This window comes from Semicossyphus pulcher, unplaced genomic scaffold, assembly GCF_022749685.1.
Source record: "Semicossyphus pulcher isolate SPU_LCO1_2020_fin unplaced genomic scaffold, fSemPul1.0.p SCAF_19, whole genome shotgun sequence".
Lineage (NCBI taxonomy): Eukaryota > Metazoa > Chordata > Actinopteri > Labriformes > Labridae > Semicossyphus > Semicossyphus pulcher.
This window is the reverse complement of record NW_027211692.1, coordinates 23,234,597-23,250,597: the sequence shown is the minus strand read 5'-3', so window position 1 is coordinate 23,250,597 and position 16,001 is coordinate 23,234,597. Positions and strand designations below refer to the sequence as shown.

The following is a 16,001-nucleotide window of genomic DNA, read 5'->3' as shown; positions in this document are numbered from 1 at the left end:
TCTTAGAGGACACATCTGGAAAGACTATGTTTTTTAAGCTCTGAATGTTAAAGATAACAGAGTGAGACACAGTTAGAGTAATGAGGGAAGAAGTAACTTAGTCAGTTCTGTTACGAGCTAAAGTCCTGCAGTCCAACTTTTGCTCTTATTAGGGCACAAGTAGCAATCTTGTGTGTTATTCAAATTGATGTTGGCTATTAACGTGTCAGGATCTTTTAAATGTTGCAGCTGGTAAACAGAGTTATCTTAACAGGGTCTTTATAGGCTACTGCTTTATTTATTTGTTATATTTCAATTCACAATATGAATCTTTAACATAAGTAGAACTTTTTGAAAAAGTTTTCAGACAAATCTTTTAAAGTAAAAACTTTAAAACAGTAGTTGCCTTTTGAAATGCAGTAGACTGGAAGAATAACGAGGCATCAAATTGCATAGCTCAGGTTAAACAAACGTAGGCTATTTAAGGATTGTATGAAATGAATTGTATTTTTCTTAAAGTCAGTTAAATGCCTGATTAAACCATAAAGTGTTCTTTTCCCCAGCCCATTGATCCCTCTTTACTTTATCCTCAACTCTTGCAGTTTTGTTTTTTCTAAATAAGGCCACCTTTGCACTGGATTGTGTTGTGTCTGTTTTGAAGGGTGAATCTCACATCATAGAATGATTCCTCAATATACACGGGCCATTTATTATGCCAAAAATGCAACAATACATTCAGGAATTGATGTGTGGTTGTTTGCGGTGTGTTTAGGTCTTACCTTCAGCATGAGAAAGGCATATGAAAGGAGAGACTGCTTGAGAATATGGAGAACTATGTCTGTTTTGTCAGTGTTTACTAAAAGCAGTAATGAGGATGTGAACATCAAAGTTCATCCCTCATGAACTTTGATACAGGCACATCCAAATTCAGTGGCTGTTTACATGTAGGCTGTCTGTGGGCTGAAACTGATGGCAGCTGTGTTGAAGTACACAGGTTAATGAACTTTTCCATGTCAGTGATCTCCAGCTAATGATGATGATGATTTGCCCCATCCCTCCTTAATATGACTGTAGATTTTATCAGAGACCCTCTGACATCTGGAGGGAAAGAGACAACACACATCACACATCAGGGGCGGGAGCTTCTTTCGGGGTTACACTGCATGTGGATAACAAACCAATTCATTTCACCAAGGCCCTTTTTTATTAGTTTAGTCTGTGTATAATTGTAATTTAAAGACACATAAAACAATGATAACATCTTTCAGGCCATTCTGAAAGAAAAAAAATGCTTTACAGTCACTGCTTTACAAGCATTGTGTCCATGATTCAAGTCAGAGTCAGCATACAATAGGGGCTGTTCCTTCTGTCTTGGAGACATGCAAAAGAGACTTCAGAGCATATTGTTGCACAACTTTTGTTTTCTTATAATTTAGTAAAATTGATGCAGATCCTTGGGTCTTGTTTTTAAGTGTAACTTCATGTTCAATCAAGATTCATTTTTTATTGTCCAACAAAAGGCACAGGGTTCCGCAGCAAGGCAGCACTAATAAATCATAAACTATTACAGACATAAACTATAAGGACAATAAAACAATGGGAACAGTGTAGACATAAAAAAGTTTATTTTGGATAGAATATGTGTTTTCTGGGAAAGCAGATGCTTAATTGGGTAACACCTGGAGGCATCTAACTTGTTGAGTTAATGATCATGTTTAAAGCTCTTTGCATCTTACAAACTGTGTGTAAAACCACTGTGTTTTTGCATTTGACTTTTCACCTTCTCAAGTCTCATCACACTGTATATTCACTAGAAATCCAACCAAAATGTCTGGATCTCCTACTCTCCTTTAGTGAACGCAGCTGCTGCTTCAGAGTAGCATGGCAAGCTGAAGTTACTCACCACAGATAGGAACGTCTAGGTCAGTACTGCCGCACCCATGAGAGACCACCTTGGTTACTAGCAGCTGAAAGCTTTTCCATACAGTTGGTGGTCCAAAGCAGACCAGCTTGCCTTTGTGTGGCTTGAACTCTCTTCTCTCATTTATTTCTTGCTCCATGTCTACAGGAGAGTGCTGGGATGCTGCCATATTACATGTATGTTCAGAGGCTTTTTCCAACACTGGGTTTGTGTTAATTTTGCCTCAAATGTTAGACTTAGTGTTAGTTCTGAGATCAAAAGTCATTTTCACTTCAAGTCATATTAAGAAACTTTATGTCTTCTGTTTTTTTGTGTCAGTTTTTAATAAAACTTTGGACATCTGTTTTTGTCATAAAAAAGACACACATTTTAATCAAAAAGAACACATTGGTCTGGTTTTTGACCATGAAGAGCTTTTTGGTCAAACTTCATCAGACTACTTCCACATTACATTTTGGCAAAGTATCAAAAGCTGGCCACAAAATGACAGCGCAGATGAGGTAGCATTGTACTTGCACACAACCATATTCATAAATTTGAAAAATACAAAACAGCAGCAGTATCCAGCTGTTTTTTATATGTATACATAAATAACAGCTGGCTACTGCCTAGAAGACTTGAATGTTAAAAAATATGTTCATAAAATGCTGCATGAGGAGAATTACAGTTAGCCCAGATGACCTCGAGCCATTTTTAAATGATCAGGACCACTAAATCCTGTCTCTTTTTTCCAACATTATTTCAACAAATAAAGGATTGTAACCTCTCCCTGAAAATGTATTTGTATATTTATGTCTATAATGTCTGCCTATAATGATATGAAAGTTAAGTTAAAGTTACTTTTCATTTAAAATCATTTCTTAAACCGTGAAACTGCTTTTCTAAGATGTCATTAAGCTCCACCTGTGTGTTTTTATGTGTGCGTGTGTGAGTGTGTCTGTCATCTGGAAGAGGATTTGTTTTGGTAACAGCAAAAGCCTCGTAGAACATCTGCGATTTTCAGAGATTAGTCTAAATTTTTATGTTACAATGCTGGCTTGCAAAAGAGACGATTATTAAGGGTCTTTTATTGTGATCCTAAATGTCTGCTGTTGTTAAGGGTGATGGGGATGTGGGGATGTGGGCGGAAGGTACACCGTTAATCTCAATCAGAAGAAGAGAACACGCTGTACCTAACACATAAGAGCAAGATGGTGTTTCCTGTAAAAAGAAAAAGACTTTGCAAGTGTCAAAAAGTAATGATGTAGGACAACAAGTGTTATGCTCCAGTTCAATGAATACCTGATATTCTATCTAAAGTGAAGCACTGTCAGAATGCTTGATTAACAAGGGGAGCTGCTGCCCAGGATATTAAATCATATCTACATAGAAGGGAAATTCTTTGGATGGAGGAAAAAGGGTGTTGCTTCAAGCCCTTCAACATGTTAAGACTCTGTTCCAAGCAGCTGAGCTAAAACCACTCAGTCAGAAATATTGTGCTTTGGAATACTAATACTAGCAGAGCAGAGCCAGAAGTCTGGTCCCTTGTTGTGTTTAGAGATAGTGCATAGAAAGTAAGCACAAATGGTCTCTTTTTTTTAAAATGACTCACACTTTCTCCATTATCACCTAAATCCAGTTCCACTGAAAGGTCAAACAGCAGTCAGCAGTTTGTTACAAGCAGGTCCTTCCTTTCCCGCCTCTGCTTTCTGTTTCACATCCACAAACTAAAACATACAAGACACATTGAGGTTCTAAAGAGGAATAGTTGTTAATTTTATAGAAAAAAGATAAATCTATGTGGTGATCACCCGTTCATAATTGGCATTGCAACACCAACACTCCAATGGTTAGATCAGGAAAATGCACCACCTAGTGGTGAGCACTATCACTAACACAATGTTTCCTTCCTGCTACAGTATATTGACATTTTCTACTCTAAAAAGGAGAGTCACATGCTTTTACGGTGCTTAGTGCCCCTCATTGTTAGCTTGGATCATATGCTGCAATTCAACTGAATTATGTGTAACAAGCTGACACTATATGAACAGAAATTCCCACGATATCTGCTCATTGATGGCAGCTTATACAAATGGACTGTACTTATATAGCGCTTTTCTAGTCTTTGCGACCACTCAAAGCTGCTTTTACACTACATATCACATTCACCCATTCACACACTGATGGCAGAGGCTGCTACGTAAAGTGCCCAACTGTCAATCAGATATCACATTCATACCCGTTGGCTATGCCACCGGGAGCAATTTGGGGTTCAGTGTCTTGCCCAAGGACACTTCGACATGTAGCCTGACGGAGCTGGGGATCGAACCTCCGACCTTCCGATTGAAAGACGACCGACTCTACCACTGGGCCACAACTACTGTTTAGGTCAGCACACACTGCACTCGTCTTGATCTGATACAGGAAATAAGAACATGTGCTGCTCGCAATAAAATATTTCCTGTTCACTGAGAACATCCGTACCACACATCCAGTTGTGGTTATGCAGAAAAAATGGAGGAAAAGTCTATGCACTCTAGCTGTGTTGCCTCAAAGTCGCCATGTCGACAATGTGACCCTTCAAACCTAATACACTAATAAATAATAAGCTGCATTCATAAAGCACTTTTATCTATACCGCTTATTCTGTTTGCTAGGGGGATGGGGGGGATTCACTGGAGAGAAACCACAAATGCACAGGGAGAACATGCAAACTCCACACAGAAAGCCCCCTATGTCTGAACCAGGATTCGAACCAGGGAAACCTTTTAGCTATGAGGCAACTCACAACACTGACCATTGCACAACCACGCAAACCATTTGGGACCACAATAAGGCAAATAAATCATTTATCATACAAATGAAATATAACAAAAAACGTAGTCCGAATAATAATTACAATTATAATAGATCACTGGAAATGACATAGGCTAGTATCAATGGAAACCTTTAATGAAAAAGATTTGTGTGGTGATTTTTTCAACATCTTCAGGCTTTAAACCTCAACATTTTAAACAGGGAGTTCCAGACCTGAGGAGTCCTTACTGCCAAATCCAATTCACCTTTAGTCTTGAACTGCATAGAGAAACAGTCAGCTTAAATGTTATTAGTTCAATCTTAGAGTGACTCATAAGTGATGAAAGACTAAAACAGAGCCGAGCCGATCGAGTCTTCTTTACCCAGCACACCTTGGTTTCTACGAGCTAAAGTTGTAAACCCCGAAAAACAAAGAATTAGTGATGGCCTAAAGAATAAAGATTGTTTCTTGAGATGCTCCTCACTACAACTTTAATTAACTCCTCAGTACAACTAACCTTAGGAATAGTGAGAGGTTTCCTGCAGACTTTACATGTTTTGGAAAAAATACACTTCAGTATTTTAAGATTTTCTTTCATTTAGCTTGAGAAAGATGTGGTGACATCCAGCATTTTATTTCTGATAGACAAGATAATAACTAATAAAAAACGCCCTCCTTTACTTTAAAGTGAGTACGCAAAAGGTACTGTATTTTGTGTTTTATGTATGTGTTGTATGTCCCAGTGAAAGCATGTATACAGCCTTGGGGAACACAATTGGGGTCAGACGAGCCACAAAATAAGGATGTATAACCAAACCAAAAATAACCTGTTTTAAAGTTGATCAAATCGAAAACTGTGTAAAAAAAAAGTGAACTGAACTAGAGAGGAATAAAAATCCCACATTGTCCATTATCAGCCGAAAGTAAAAGATCGTTTGTAGCATAAAGGTGGGGTAGAGGTGGAGGTAGTTTCAGTGCTATGACTTGAGGGCTTATACACAATAGTAGTGATATTAAAAAACACTTGCTAGCTAGCCTCACAAAGGTCAAAACTTTCAGGTTCACCTGAGTAGAAAACACTTTCTGGGGATTATCCACTGAAGTGATCAGGTACCTCATCTGAATCAAACCATTTGGTTTCTGCATTAAATAGTTAGTAGTTAAAAAGTGGAGTCAAGTCATTAGCACCAGTGTTTTCCATCCAAAGCTACTTGCCCTTCATTTCTCTGTTCGTTGATGATCACAGAAAATGTTGTTGAAGCCTCCATCTCTCCTCTTGATCACTTCCAGTGGAGTTGAAGTCTCTATTTAGATACAACCTTGTCTTTTCCTCTTAATCCTTAAGAGCTTTCCATGTTGAAGTCAAATGTTATTTTTTAACAAGCTCTTTCAGGTCTGGAGAAGAAAATAAGAGAAGATTATTTAAGCATCTTGCCCTCCTGGAAGAGGGAGAAAAATGTTGGCTTAAAACAGATTCAACAAATATTTTAAACTTTGGGTTAGGAACACCCAATCTATGCTTATCAACCTGGACCAAAAAATATATGTTTTTTCCCCATTACTTACACTGTAGCACGGTTTGGTTGAGAAGAGAATAACCTCGCTCAGGGTTATTGTTCAGGTCAATGTGGAAAAAAAACTTCAGCTCTGGAGGAATCTGAGAGCAGGTCAGGTTCTGAATCAGTGGAATAATCCGATGGGACATAAACCCCTCTGCCAGAGCCAGGTGCATAATGTATTTGCACCAATCATCCTGCAGGAAGTGAGGAGTGACAAGCAGAGCCCATATGTGGCTGTTCTGCACAGCCTGGCATAACTCCGTAGAGGCTGCACCTCCTGGACAGTCGTCCCTCTGCTGGAGAAAGCACCTTAGACCACGGGGGGAAGCCTCCAGGAAAGAGACGAGGCGTAGTGCTTCTTCAATATCACTGTCCACTAAGCTGTTGCACACAAGCACGTCATACTTTTTGCTCCATCGCTGCTGCGAGCTCAGAGCGGACGGTGGGTGTAGAGGTTTGGACTGGGCTGTCCCAGGTGATGACACTGCAGATGCTGACACATTGCAGACAGATGCCATTGAGGGTTTTGTCACTTTTGCTTCTTCTTCATCTTGTGCTGACAAAAGTCTTGATTTCAATAGTTTCTGGAACCAACCTGATATTTCAAAAAGAAACTTTATATATCTGCCTTAGATATTAGATATCAACATGTACTAACAGATCAAAAATAAGGTTATATTTTAAACAAAATGACAAAAGCCAGAACCTACCATGCATGTTGTTTATATTGTCATGCTTTCCTGCCGGCTCAATGCCTTGCCAAAATCCTCCCAGTTCAATTGTCTCATTTTTGATAAAGATTTTCTCTGCCACAGAGACACAAAAGTCAGCGATGCGAGCTGCTGCAACAATGTGACACAATCGAGTGAAGGAAATGAGTGTAACAAAGACGAAGTGAAGACTTTGTCGAGTATCATTGACATCACCCAGAAAGAGAGGAAGTTGTTAAGTGCCAAAAATGAAGCCACCACAGTCAAATATCAAATGCAAAATGCCTCAGTTTTTACACTTGACAGAGCAGAACGTTAACCCCTTTTTCAGAAGTTTGTGGGTGGACAAATGAAGACATTCTGTGTACTGAGTCTTGCTGAGACTATTCATTTTATTGGCTATACATGACTATTTTTAGATTCCCATGAACTTGCCATGAAGGATGGGAAGCTTAATGTGGAACCTACAAGTCAATAAATGAGATTGACACAGCTCTACTATTTAATGTAGAATATACATTTTGACTTATTTGTTGTGTGTTAAATGTGTGTTTTATTGACTCAAGAAATTTGTAAAGAAAATAGAAATTGGCTGAAGTTACGGGGGTAAGGGTAAGAAACAAAAAATTATAGAAGACGTGTGATTCAAGCTGGCAAAATGTCATTTTTGTATCTAAATGAAGTTAGCTGTGTTGTATAACGATGCAGTTGCAGTCCCCCCCTCAGCTAATGCCTTCTATGGAAGGTGTAGTCTCAGCACCGCCTGACAAAGTGTAACCAACTGATGTTACAACCAAAGTTATATTTAACATTAGAGGAAGTGAGTGATTTTCCCGTTGGCTAGTTATTAAAGCAGTTGGTGGAGCAAACACTTTATTTTTTACATTTCATGTTAGATCAGGTGTAATACAAAAAAATGACTCAGTGGTCGTTCTACAGATGATATAGTTAGTTGAGGTAGCTAATGGCAACATATACACACACAAACCCTCCATTAAATGCTGAAGGCATGCTTGAAAATGATTTTTAAAAGTAAATGGAAACTGTGATCTTACTTGTACACTAGAGCTTATTATAAGGTAGGTCTACTTTATATTGCCAGTATGTAGTTAAAACCATTAGTCAAACTTTACAAATTGAAAATATAAGCCTATAATTTGTGTTAAATATAGCATAAGCCTATACAACTGCCAGGTAGCCTACACATTTTTCCTCTCAAAATATGATACCATACTAACGTAAAGTCAAAGTAAAAGAAAAAGTGAGCGCAATACCTTTTCACATGAGCTCAGTAGCCTACACTGACAGCGTCGTCTGCTTTGCTCTGAAGTAGCGCATGCGCGAACAAAGATCTCCGGAAGAGAGCGTCACTTCCTGGTCTGCAACTGACGTGTCTAAAACAGTTTCGCTCTGGTGGTGGGTTTTACGCGTGGGGGATTTATTTTCAATTGAAGTATTTATCTGGTGAGTTAAAATTGTTTGAGACTCAAAATTAGCACTTTAAGGGTGTACAGGACCGCAAATGTAACGCAGGGCATCTCACTTATTTCACTTGTCCGTGTGTTTTTTCTCTCAAATTTAGATACGTGGTGGCAAGATGCTCGATTTCTTCACCATCTTCAGCAAAGGGGGCATAGTGTTGTGGTGTTTTCAGGGAGCCGGGGTCACTGAATCCTTTACTGGACCTGTTAACGCTCTGATCCGCTCCGTAATTCTTCAGGTAGGGACAAATGACAGCTGAACACCTCTGACAGATGACTGTGTTTTTTTATTCTCGGCATAGCTTGGATAGCTAAGGCTAATGCTAAAATGTAGCACACGTTAGCTTATTGCGTAACGTTAGTGTACTAAACAAGCGAATTTTGAGGTGGCAATAGCCTAATAATCAACTTACTACAAATTGTAGCGTTAAGCTGTAATTTAACATAGTTTGTGGTGCAGTGGCTGCTTTCACGTTGTTCTGATCACAGGAAGCTAGCTGTAGCAGCAACGACGTGTGTCTAGCGGCTGTTGACATGTCAACGATGTTTGTGATTTTACAGGAGCGAAGTGGGAACAATTCCTTTACTCATGAGGCCCTGAGTCTTAAATACAAGCTCGACAATGAGTTTGAGTTGATTTTTGTGGTAAGTCTCCCAACTGCAATCTAAATGACTTTATACAATCAAACACCATTGTGTTGTAGAACGCAGATGTGTCAGTAATACTGATATGTTATGTTTATACGCTGCACATCACTTTTCTTTTCCCTGTCTCTGTCCAGGTGGGTTTTCAAAAGATCCTGACACTGACATATGTGGACAAGTTCATAGATGATGTTCAGCTCCATTTTAGGGATCGTTATAAGAATGAGTTGGAGCAAAAAGGAGCTCTTAAGCTTCTCAGTAACAACTTTGAATTCGAAGATGACTTTCAGATACTTCTCAGGTAAATATAAAAGGACTGTACTTTATAGAGCGTTGTTCTAGTCTTCTGACCACTAAAAGCGCTTTTACACTACATGTCACATTCACCCATTCACACTCACTTTAACACACTGATGGCAGAGGCGTAGGTGCCAATTTCCAGTCAGGATTCTATGCCCATTCACACACTGGTGGCTATGACTTAAGGAGAAATTTGGGGTTTAGTGTCTTGCCCAAGGACACTTCTACATGTGACTGTAGCAGTCAGGGACCGAACCCCCAAACTTCCGATTGACAGACATCCGACTCTACCACTGAGCCACAGCTGCCCCTAAACATAGAAAGTATTACTTGCAATCTTATTTCTTACAACAAAGAATTTTAGTGTAGGTATTCCATATAGAAAAAATGAAGGTGTGTTATTTAAGTATGTTTTATTTACTAAAATCTTGTTTCTCTCATCCATGCTGACATATAACAAATGTTTAACTCAAGAGAGGCGGAGGAGAGCAGCAAAGCTCGGAGTCCCGCCCCCATGCGGACCTTTAAGGAGTCCGAAAAATCCCAAAAAACTGTGAAGTCAATGATCGAGACGAAGGGTGGGGACAAAGGCAAAGAACAGGGTGGCAAGAAGAACAAAAATACCAAAAAGGAGGGTAAGTGTGGTTGGAAATGGTTGTTCTAAAACAGCTCAATCCATACTGTTAGTGTAGCAAAATTCAATCTCAATCATGACTTTTATTGGGTTTTCAATCATTTCTAGCTCCTGCAGCTGAACCTGTCAAAGTGGATCAGAGCAAGAACTCATCCTCTGGGCAGAAGGTGGTTGAGAATGGTAACCAAGGCTTGAGCCCTGACGAGATCATGCAGAAGAAGAGAGAGGAATTCTTTCGCAAGCGCATGGTGGTAAACACTGAAAAACCAACGTAAGAAAAATGTAGTCTTTAATGTCAACTCATGAACAGCAGTGTAGAATAAGCATGTCTCTTTGCTTATTTCTGATAACTTTACTCTGAGATGCTGTCTTCCTAGTCACAGTAAGTCTCCAAAGCCTCAGAAGCCCAGGGAGAAACAAATGCGAGTTTGGGACATGGGGGGTAGCAGCGCCAGGGAACTGGACTACAGCGGAAGAAATGGAGATGGTTCTCCCAATGGTGGTGAACAGAACCAGGAAGCACAAATTGACACCGTACGTACCCCCTCCGCTTAAACCCCTACCCGAAGAGGTTTTCACATTTAACAGACATCTATGCTAGTAACAATAATAATTGTTCTCAATGTGTTTGATGTGTTTCAGGGGATGCAGCTCAGCTCCATGAAGGGTGACTTGCTGTCTGTTGACTATGAGTCCAGTGAGGAAGAGGAGATTGAGGAGGAAGAGGAGAGAGTTGTTATCAGTGAAACAAGCAAGACAAGGTAACAGAGCATTAGATTGTTTTTTTGTTTAAGGATATGTTATTGTATATTTGTGTTATATTTTCAGAAATCTACCTGTAACCTTGGACATTGCTGTAAACAATTACCCACCCTTTTTTGTTGTTAATGTCAGCACCAAAAAAGGTGGAGGTTTTGGGGGCATGTTTGGGATGCTGAAGGGCCTGGTGGGGTCCAAGAGCCTGACCCGAGAAGACATGGAGTCAGTGCTGGAGAAGATGAGGGACCACCTCATCGGTATGACATCATATCTCTCTCTCATCGTGTCTCCTGATTTGTATAACATTTAAAAATGCAATGTCTGCTATTCATTGTTGTCTTTGATGATCCTACAGCAAAGAATGTAGCAACCGAAATTGCCTCCCAGCTCTGTGACTCTGTAGCCAAAAAACTGGAAGGCAAAGTCATGGGCACATTCACCAGTAAGTCAACTTTTAACTATTCTTACTCACTTCGTTTTATTATTTTTTATTATGTGAAAGGGTTAGTTACAATGCTGGGTAAATATTCTGTACCTTAACTTGTCCTCATCTACAAGCAACACTCTGCATGCTGTGAAAAATAATGTGATCACAGTAATGCGTTTTCCCCAATGTTCGTGTGATCACTGTAGTAAGTTGATTATTAAGTTCACCTCCAACCTCTACCTCTCCAAGTCCAACAGCACAATATAATAACTATGATAATATAATTTGCGCCAGTATATAGATAATTTACGATTATGTTTCAAGCCTGTCTGATGCTGGTAGACCTGATCCAAACTTCATGTGTGTGTTTGTTTGTAGCTGTGGCCTCAACAGTCAAGCAGGCCCTGCAGGACTCACTGGTGCAGATCCTGCAGCCCAAGCGCCGGGTGGATATTCTGAGAGATGTCATGGAGGCGCAGAGCCAGCGTAGGCCTTTTGTCATTACATTTTGTGGTGTTAATGGGGTTGGAAAGTCCACCAACCTGGCCAAGGTGAGTTTTCATTGTTCAAAACATTATGACACACACACAAAATACACAATTTTTAAGTGCCCCCATGATCCTATGGTGGCTGATTGACTAGCCAGTTCTTGTCTTGGAGCTTTATGTGTGGCGTTGGGCTTATTTTGTAACCGTTTGGAAGTTACACTGTGGCTCCCTCTCTTTTAAAATGCCTACAACTAAGGCAGTCTTATGTTTTAGTAATGCCAATGCACTCATTCAGCTTTAATTTTACACAGATCTTATAGTTCTAATATACCTACTGAACATTGCAACCTCATCTGCCGTGTGCCTTATTGTATATTTGATTAATAATTCCAGTTGTGTGTGTGTAATAGTTAATTGTTCAAATTCAAATTAACCCAATTATTATTAACCTGAAGGCCAAGTAGTGAAATATTTGAGTCGGTATTGTAGGCCACATAGACAAAATTCATATATTAATTATTTGGGGTAATTATTAGGGTAACTATGCTATAGCGAATGTCAAGTGCAGTGAAATATTTGCTGTGAACTCCATCTTAAACCGGGTGTTTCCCAAAAGGAGAATAACTGTTGCTGTCCATAGAAATGATGGCAATTTAAATAGGTGCCTCCTGCCCAGGGTAGTTTTCATTGTTCATTTTTAAAGTCCTGTGTTTTTTTCAGGGACTGTGATGTGTTTTGTTGACAGATTATATTAGTAGTATTTATATTGGAAAATAGTAAACAAAACATTACTATAATCACACACAAATGAATCAAATTTTCAAATGAGTTTGCCTCCTCAGCTTTTATCTTAAACTGCCCTTTAGCTGACGGTATTATTCAGGTTTCCTATCTTCTCCTCTTTTTTTTTTTTATTGTTGCATATGTTGTCTTCCTTGTGCTTAAAACAGCAGGTTTAATACAGAAATACAGAAATAGCAGATAATGTGCATATTCATGAAACCTGTAGAACCAGTCCCTGAAATTGAAGTAGCTCCCTCAGTGTGTGGACAAATTCCAGATATGAATGATTCAATTATTGCAGCCAGTCTCTTATCCTGCGCTGTCGGATCAGGTGGTCCTTGTCCTCCATGTTTCCTTCCTTTTTTTCTGCTCAGCGATTCTATTTTTTTTAGCGTCCACCTTGATGTCAAACCACTTGTTTTTTTTCACCTCAGCCACGGTCCGAACCTCTGGACAACCAGCATCTACAGCCTCAGTTATTGAAGCCCAAGCTTCATTTTTTTCAGCATCGTGACTCCTGAGGACACGCTTTGGAAAAGTGTTTTTTATTGCTTCCATCTCCAACATAGTTGCCCTAATTTCAGCTGTGCTGAAATTCTTTTTTTTTTTCTTTTAACTTTGGGACCATCTCTTGCGCCACGTGCTTGTCAATTAAGAATGATTCCGATTCACTAACATACACACGGTGGTGAGAACAAAATTGGCCAGTGCGCATGTGTCATGAATCCAATGGTGATTTTGCGTATGCACTTATTTTGTGCGCAGAGTAAGAACATTTCTACCCATATATTAGTGAATGAGACCCACTGTTATTTAGCTTTAGAGTGTACATTTTAAAATAACTATTCATTTGTTACACTTATCTCTCACAACATCATGCGAATTAACCTTCTCTCTGTCCTGGTCCAGATCTCTTTCTGGCTGATAGAGAACGGTTTCACTGTGCTGATCGCGGCCTGTGACACGTTCCGTGCCGGGGCAGTGGAGCAGCTCCGTACTCATCAGCGCCGCCTGAACTCTCTGCATCCTCCAGAGAAGCACGGAGGGCGGCCGGTAGTCCAGCTCTATGAGAAGGGCTACGGGAAGGATGCTGCTGGGATTGCCATGGAGGCCATTGCCTATGGTAAAATACTTGTCTTACTGATGGGTGGCTATTTACCGATATAAATTGTAGCCTGCGTGGGATGGTGCTGATACCACTTGCATGTACTGTACCACAGAATTTTATAAGAAATTTCCATTCATGATTAAAATCATGCATATGGTGAAGTAACTTGTGTTTCATCCCTCCAGCCCGCAACCAGGCCTTTGACGTGGTGCTGGTGGACACCGCTGGGCGTATGCAGGACAACGCCCCCCTAATGACAGCTCTGGCCAAACTTATTGCTGTCAACATGCCTGACCTTGTGCTGTTTGTGGGGGAGGCTCTGGTGGGCAATGAGGCTGTTGACCAGCTGGTAAGACCACTAACTAATTTTTACTTTTTTATTAGACACTCCATGCACTGAGAGGAAATATGTGTGCAACTCTGAGGATAAGGTCACTGTCATAGTAACTTGAATCATGACAATTAATGTTTTCCAAGAACTCTTTAATTAAATATCTGTCATTGCATTATACACAACTATGAAATCAACTGACTCTGCTGATTTATGTTATTCCTTAACTCTCCAGCAGAGGTCAGTGTTACTGCAGTTATCTGCTGTTTTTAAATAGTCTCCATTGTTGAAGAGATGTGCGTTTCCTCCTTCTTTACACTGAGTAAATATTGAGCTGGAAAGATGGTGCTATACATATTAACTGTGTTATCAGTTTTCTCATGAATGACCCAACTATTCTTTCCTCTTGTCCTCAGGTAAAGTTCAACCAGGCTCTAGCAGACCACTCCATGTCTGACAAGCCTCGCCTCATTGATGGAATCGTTCTCACAAAGTTTGATACAATCGATGATAAGGTATTTGAATGTTTCCCTCTATGTTTATCTTCTATTCATGATGTGGTGTTGCCCTTTTTAAAGGATCTTTTGAAGGAGTTTATGATTAGTCTGTGGCTGTTTTATGACTTATGAATAATTTCCAGGTGGAAAGTTGATAGCACTCATGCGTCATCCTTTTTCCCATCACAGGTCGGTGCTGCCATCTCCATGACTTACATCACAGGCCAGCCTATTGTGTTTGTGGGCACAGGGCAGACCTACAACGACCTGCGCAGCCTCAACGCCCGCGCTGTGGTCAGTGCCCTGATGAAGGCTTAAGTGGCTGCATGTTCTGCTGTTTATTCATCGACGCAACGAAGCCAACAATACCTTTGCCACGCTGCCGTGAGATGTTCCAGCTCTGCTAACCTGCGTTTCTTATCCTCCAGTCCTGTCCTACCCTCTCTGGTTTGCATCAAATAAAGAACTCATGTCATGCACAGGAAGGACTTCATTCTCACAGTTAAGGACAAGTGTGAAAGACAGAACTTTTTGCAACAAAGAGGCCTCCCTTTGAGTCATTTCAAAACTTTTGGGCTTACATTGAAACGTTCCTCAGACCAACCTGGGTTTTGAGAGACAGAAGTCGCATCCAAATGACATTTTAGCTGACTAAATGGACATAGTCTGTAAATGTCAACTGTTTACTGGTTTACACAGTAAAGAGTTACATAAAAATCCACAACCTGGCAGTTTGTCAGTCAGTTTTCCCCTCTTCATGTAAATGAGGTCAGGTCGTGAAGGCTTGCTGGATGTGACATTTCGGCAGCTGCCTGTGCCTGAGGAAAGCTTAGTGACCATAGTGCCTATCCGTCTCCTGTCTTCTTAGTTAACACTTTCACTACATGCGTGGGTGTCCTTCCAAAGTATCAGGCAGTGCAGTTCAGATATCACTGCCTCCAGTCTTGAGGAGCCTGAATCTGCTTACAACAATTGGTCATAAAGTCAGCACTTATGAAGTAACTCAATGTTGTACTCCTCTTTTAAAAATAGAGAAAAGATTTTTAATTAATACATTTCGACAAGGCTTTGTAAAATGGGGCCATACATCAGCATATCCTGAAAACACTAACAGCTGTGGGTTAAACTTCAGGATGAATGGATTCTATAAAAGTTTATCCCCCAGTGCTCCTCGTCTGCCTAACACAAATAATCAGTTTTCATTTTATAAGGAGACTTTGATCCCTAAGTTTATTGTTCATCGAAGGTGAAAAAGGTTTTGTAAATTCATGTTTTAGTTCTTTCAGGTTGTGCATAGATTTTCAGGCTACAACTTCTGTGTGATCAGTTGATGTTCTTTGGCCCTGTTATTTGTTTTCCCTTCTGATTTACTCTTCGTTTTATAAGAGGATATATAAGTCTTAAATATCTCTCGCCCCCTTTAATTTGTGGTAGTGCAATACGAGAGAATCAAGAGATATACAGAAGATTTGAGCTAATTTATGAGAATGTAAACATTTCTAAATAAAGCTGCTATAAGAGCCTGTAAAGTGGAACTTGTTCTGTCATATGATGCAGGTCACATGGTCTGTAGCCTGGTTACAGATTGCGCCTGTATGTTCAT

General features: G+C 39.9%; 2 protein-coding genes across 2 annotated transcripts; one reads left to right on the top strand and one right to left on the bottom strand.

Annotated features, from left to right (window-relative positions):
• Positions 1–5,600: 5,600 nt before the first annotated feature.
• tirap (toll-interleukin 1 receptor (TIR) domain containing adaptor protein) lies at positions 5,601–6,952 on the bottom strand. Its single transcript, XM_069668122.1, has 3 exons — positions 6,946–6,952; positions 6,243–6,863; positions 5,601–6,071 (listed from the first exon to the last, which is right to left on the bottom strand). The coding sequence occupies exons 1-3, from the start codon at positions 6,950–6,952 to the stop codon at positions 6,046–6,048; spliced, it is 654 nt and encodes a 217-aa protein (XP_069524223.1). The 3' UTR covers positions 5,601–6,045.
• Positions 6,953–8,321: 1,369 nt separating this feature from the next.
• On the top strand, positions 8,322–15,927 carry srpra (SRP receptor subunit alpha). The gene is made up of 15 exons (XM_069669115.1): positions 8,322–8,409; positions 8,528–8,665; positions 8,988–9,071; positions 9,209–9,372; positions 9,846–10,006; positions 10,114–10,276; positions 10,383–10,539; positions 10,648–10,766; positions 10,900–11,021; positions 11,120–11,206; positions 11,570–11,742; positions 13,372–13,585; positions 13,756–13,919; positions 14,318–14,416; positions 14,588–15,927. Exons 2-15 carry the CDS (start codon positions 8,543–8,545, stop codon positions 14,714–14,716), a joined length of 1,959 nt encoding a protein of 652 aa, XP_069525216.1. The 5' UTR covers positions 8,322–8,409; positions 8,528–8,542; the 3' UTR covers positions 14,717–15,927.
• The last annotated feature ends 74 nt before the right edge of the window (positions 15,928–16,001 follow it).

Coding starts and splice junctions, on each gene's coding strand:
- tirap (XM_069668122.1), bottom strand. Junction 6,072..6,242: donor CAACCAAACCGTGCTACAGT/GTAAGTAATGGG, acceptor TTTCTTCTCCAG/ACCTGAAAGAGCTTGTTAAA.
- srpra (XM_069669115.1), top strand. CDS start 8,543: ATGCTCGATTTCTTCACCATCTTCAGCAAAGGGGGCATAGTGTTGTGG. Junction 8,666..8,987: donor TCCGCTCCGTAATTCTTCAG/GTAGGGACAAAT, acceptor GTGATTTTACAG/GAGCGAAGTGGGAACAATTC. Junction 9,373..9,845: donor GACTTTCAGATACTTCTCAG/GTAAATATAAAA, acceptor GTTTAACTCAAG/AGAGGCGGAGGAGAGCAGCA.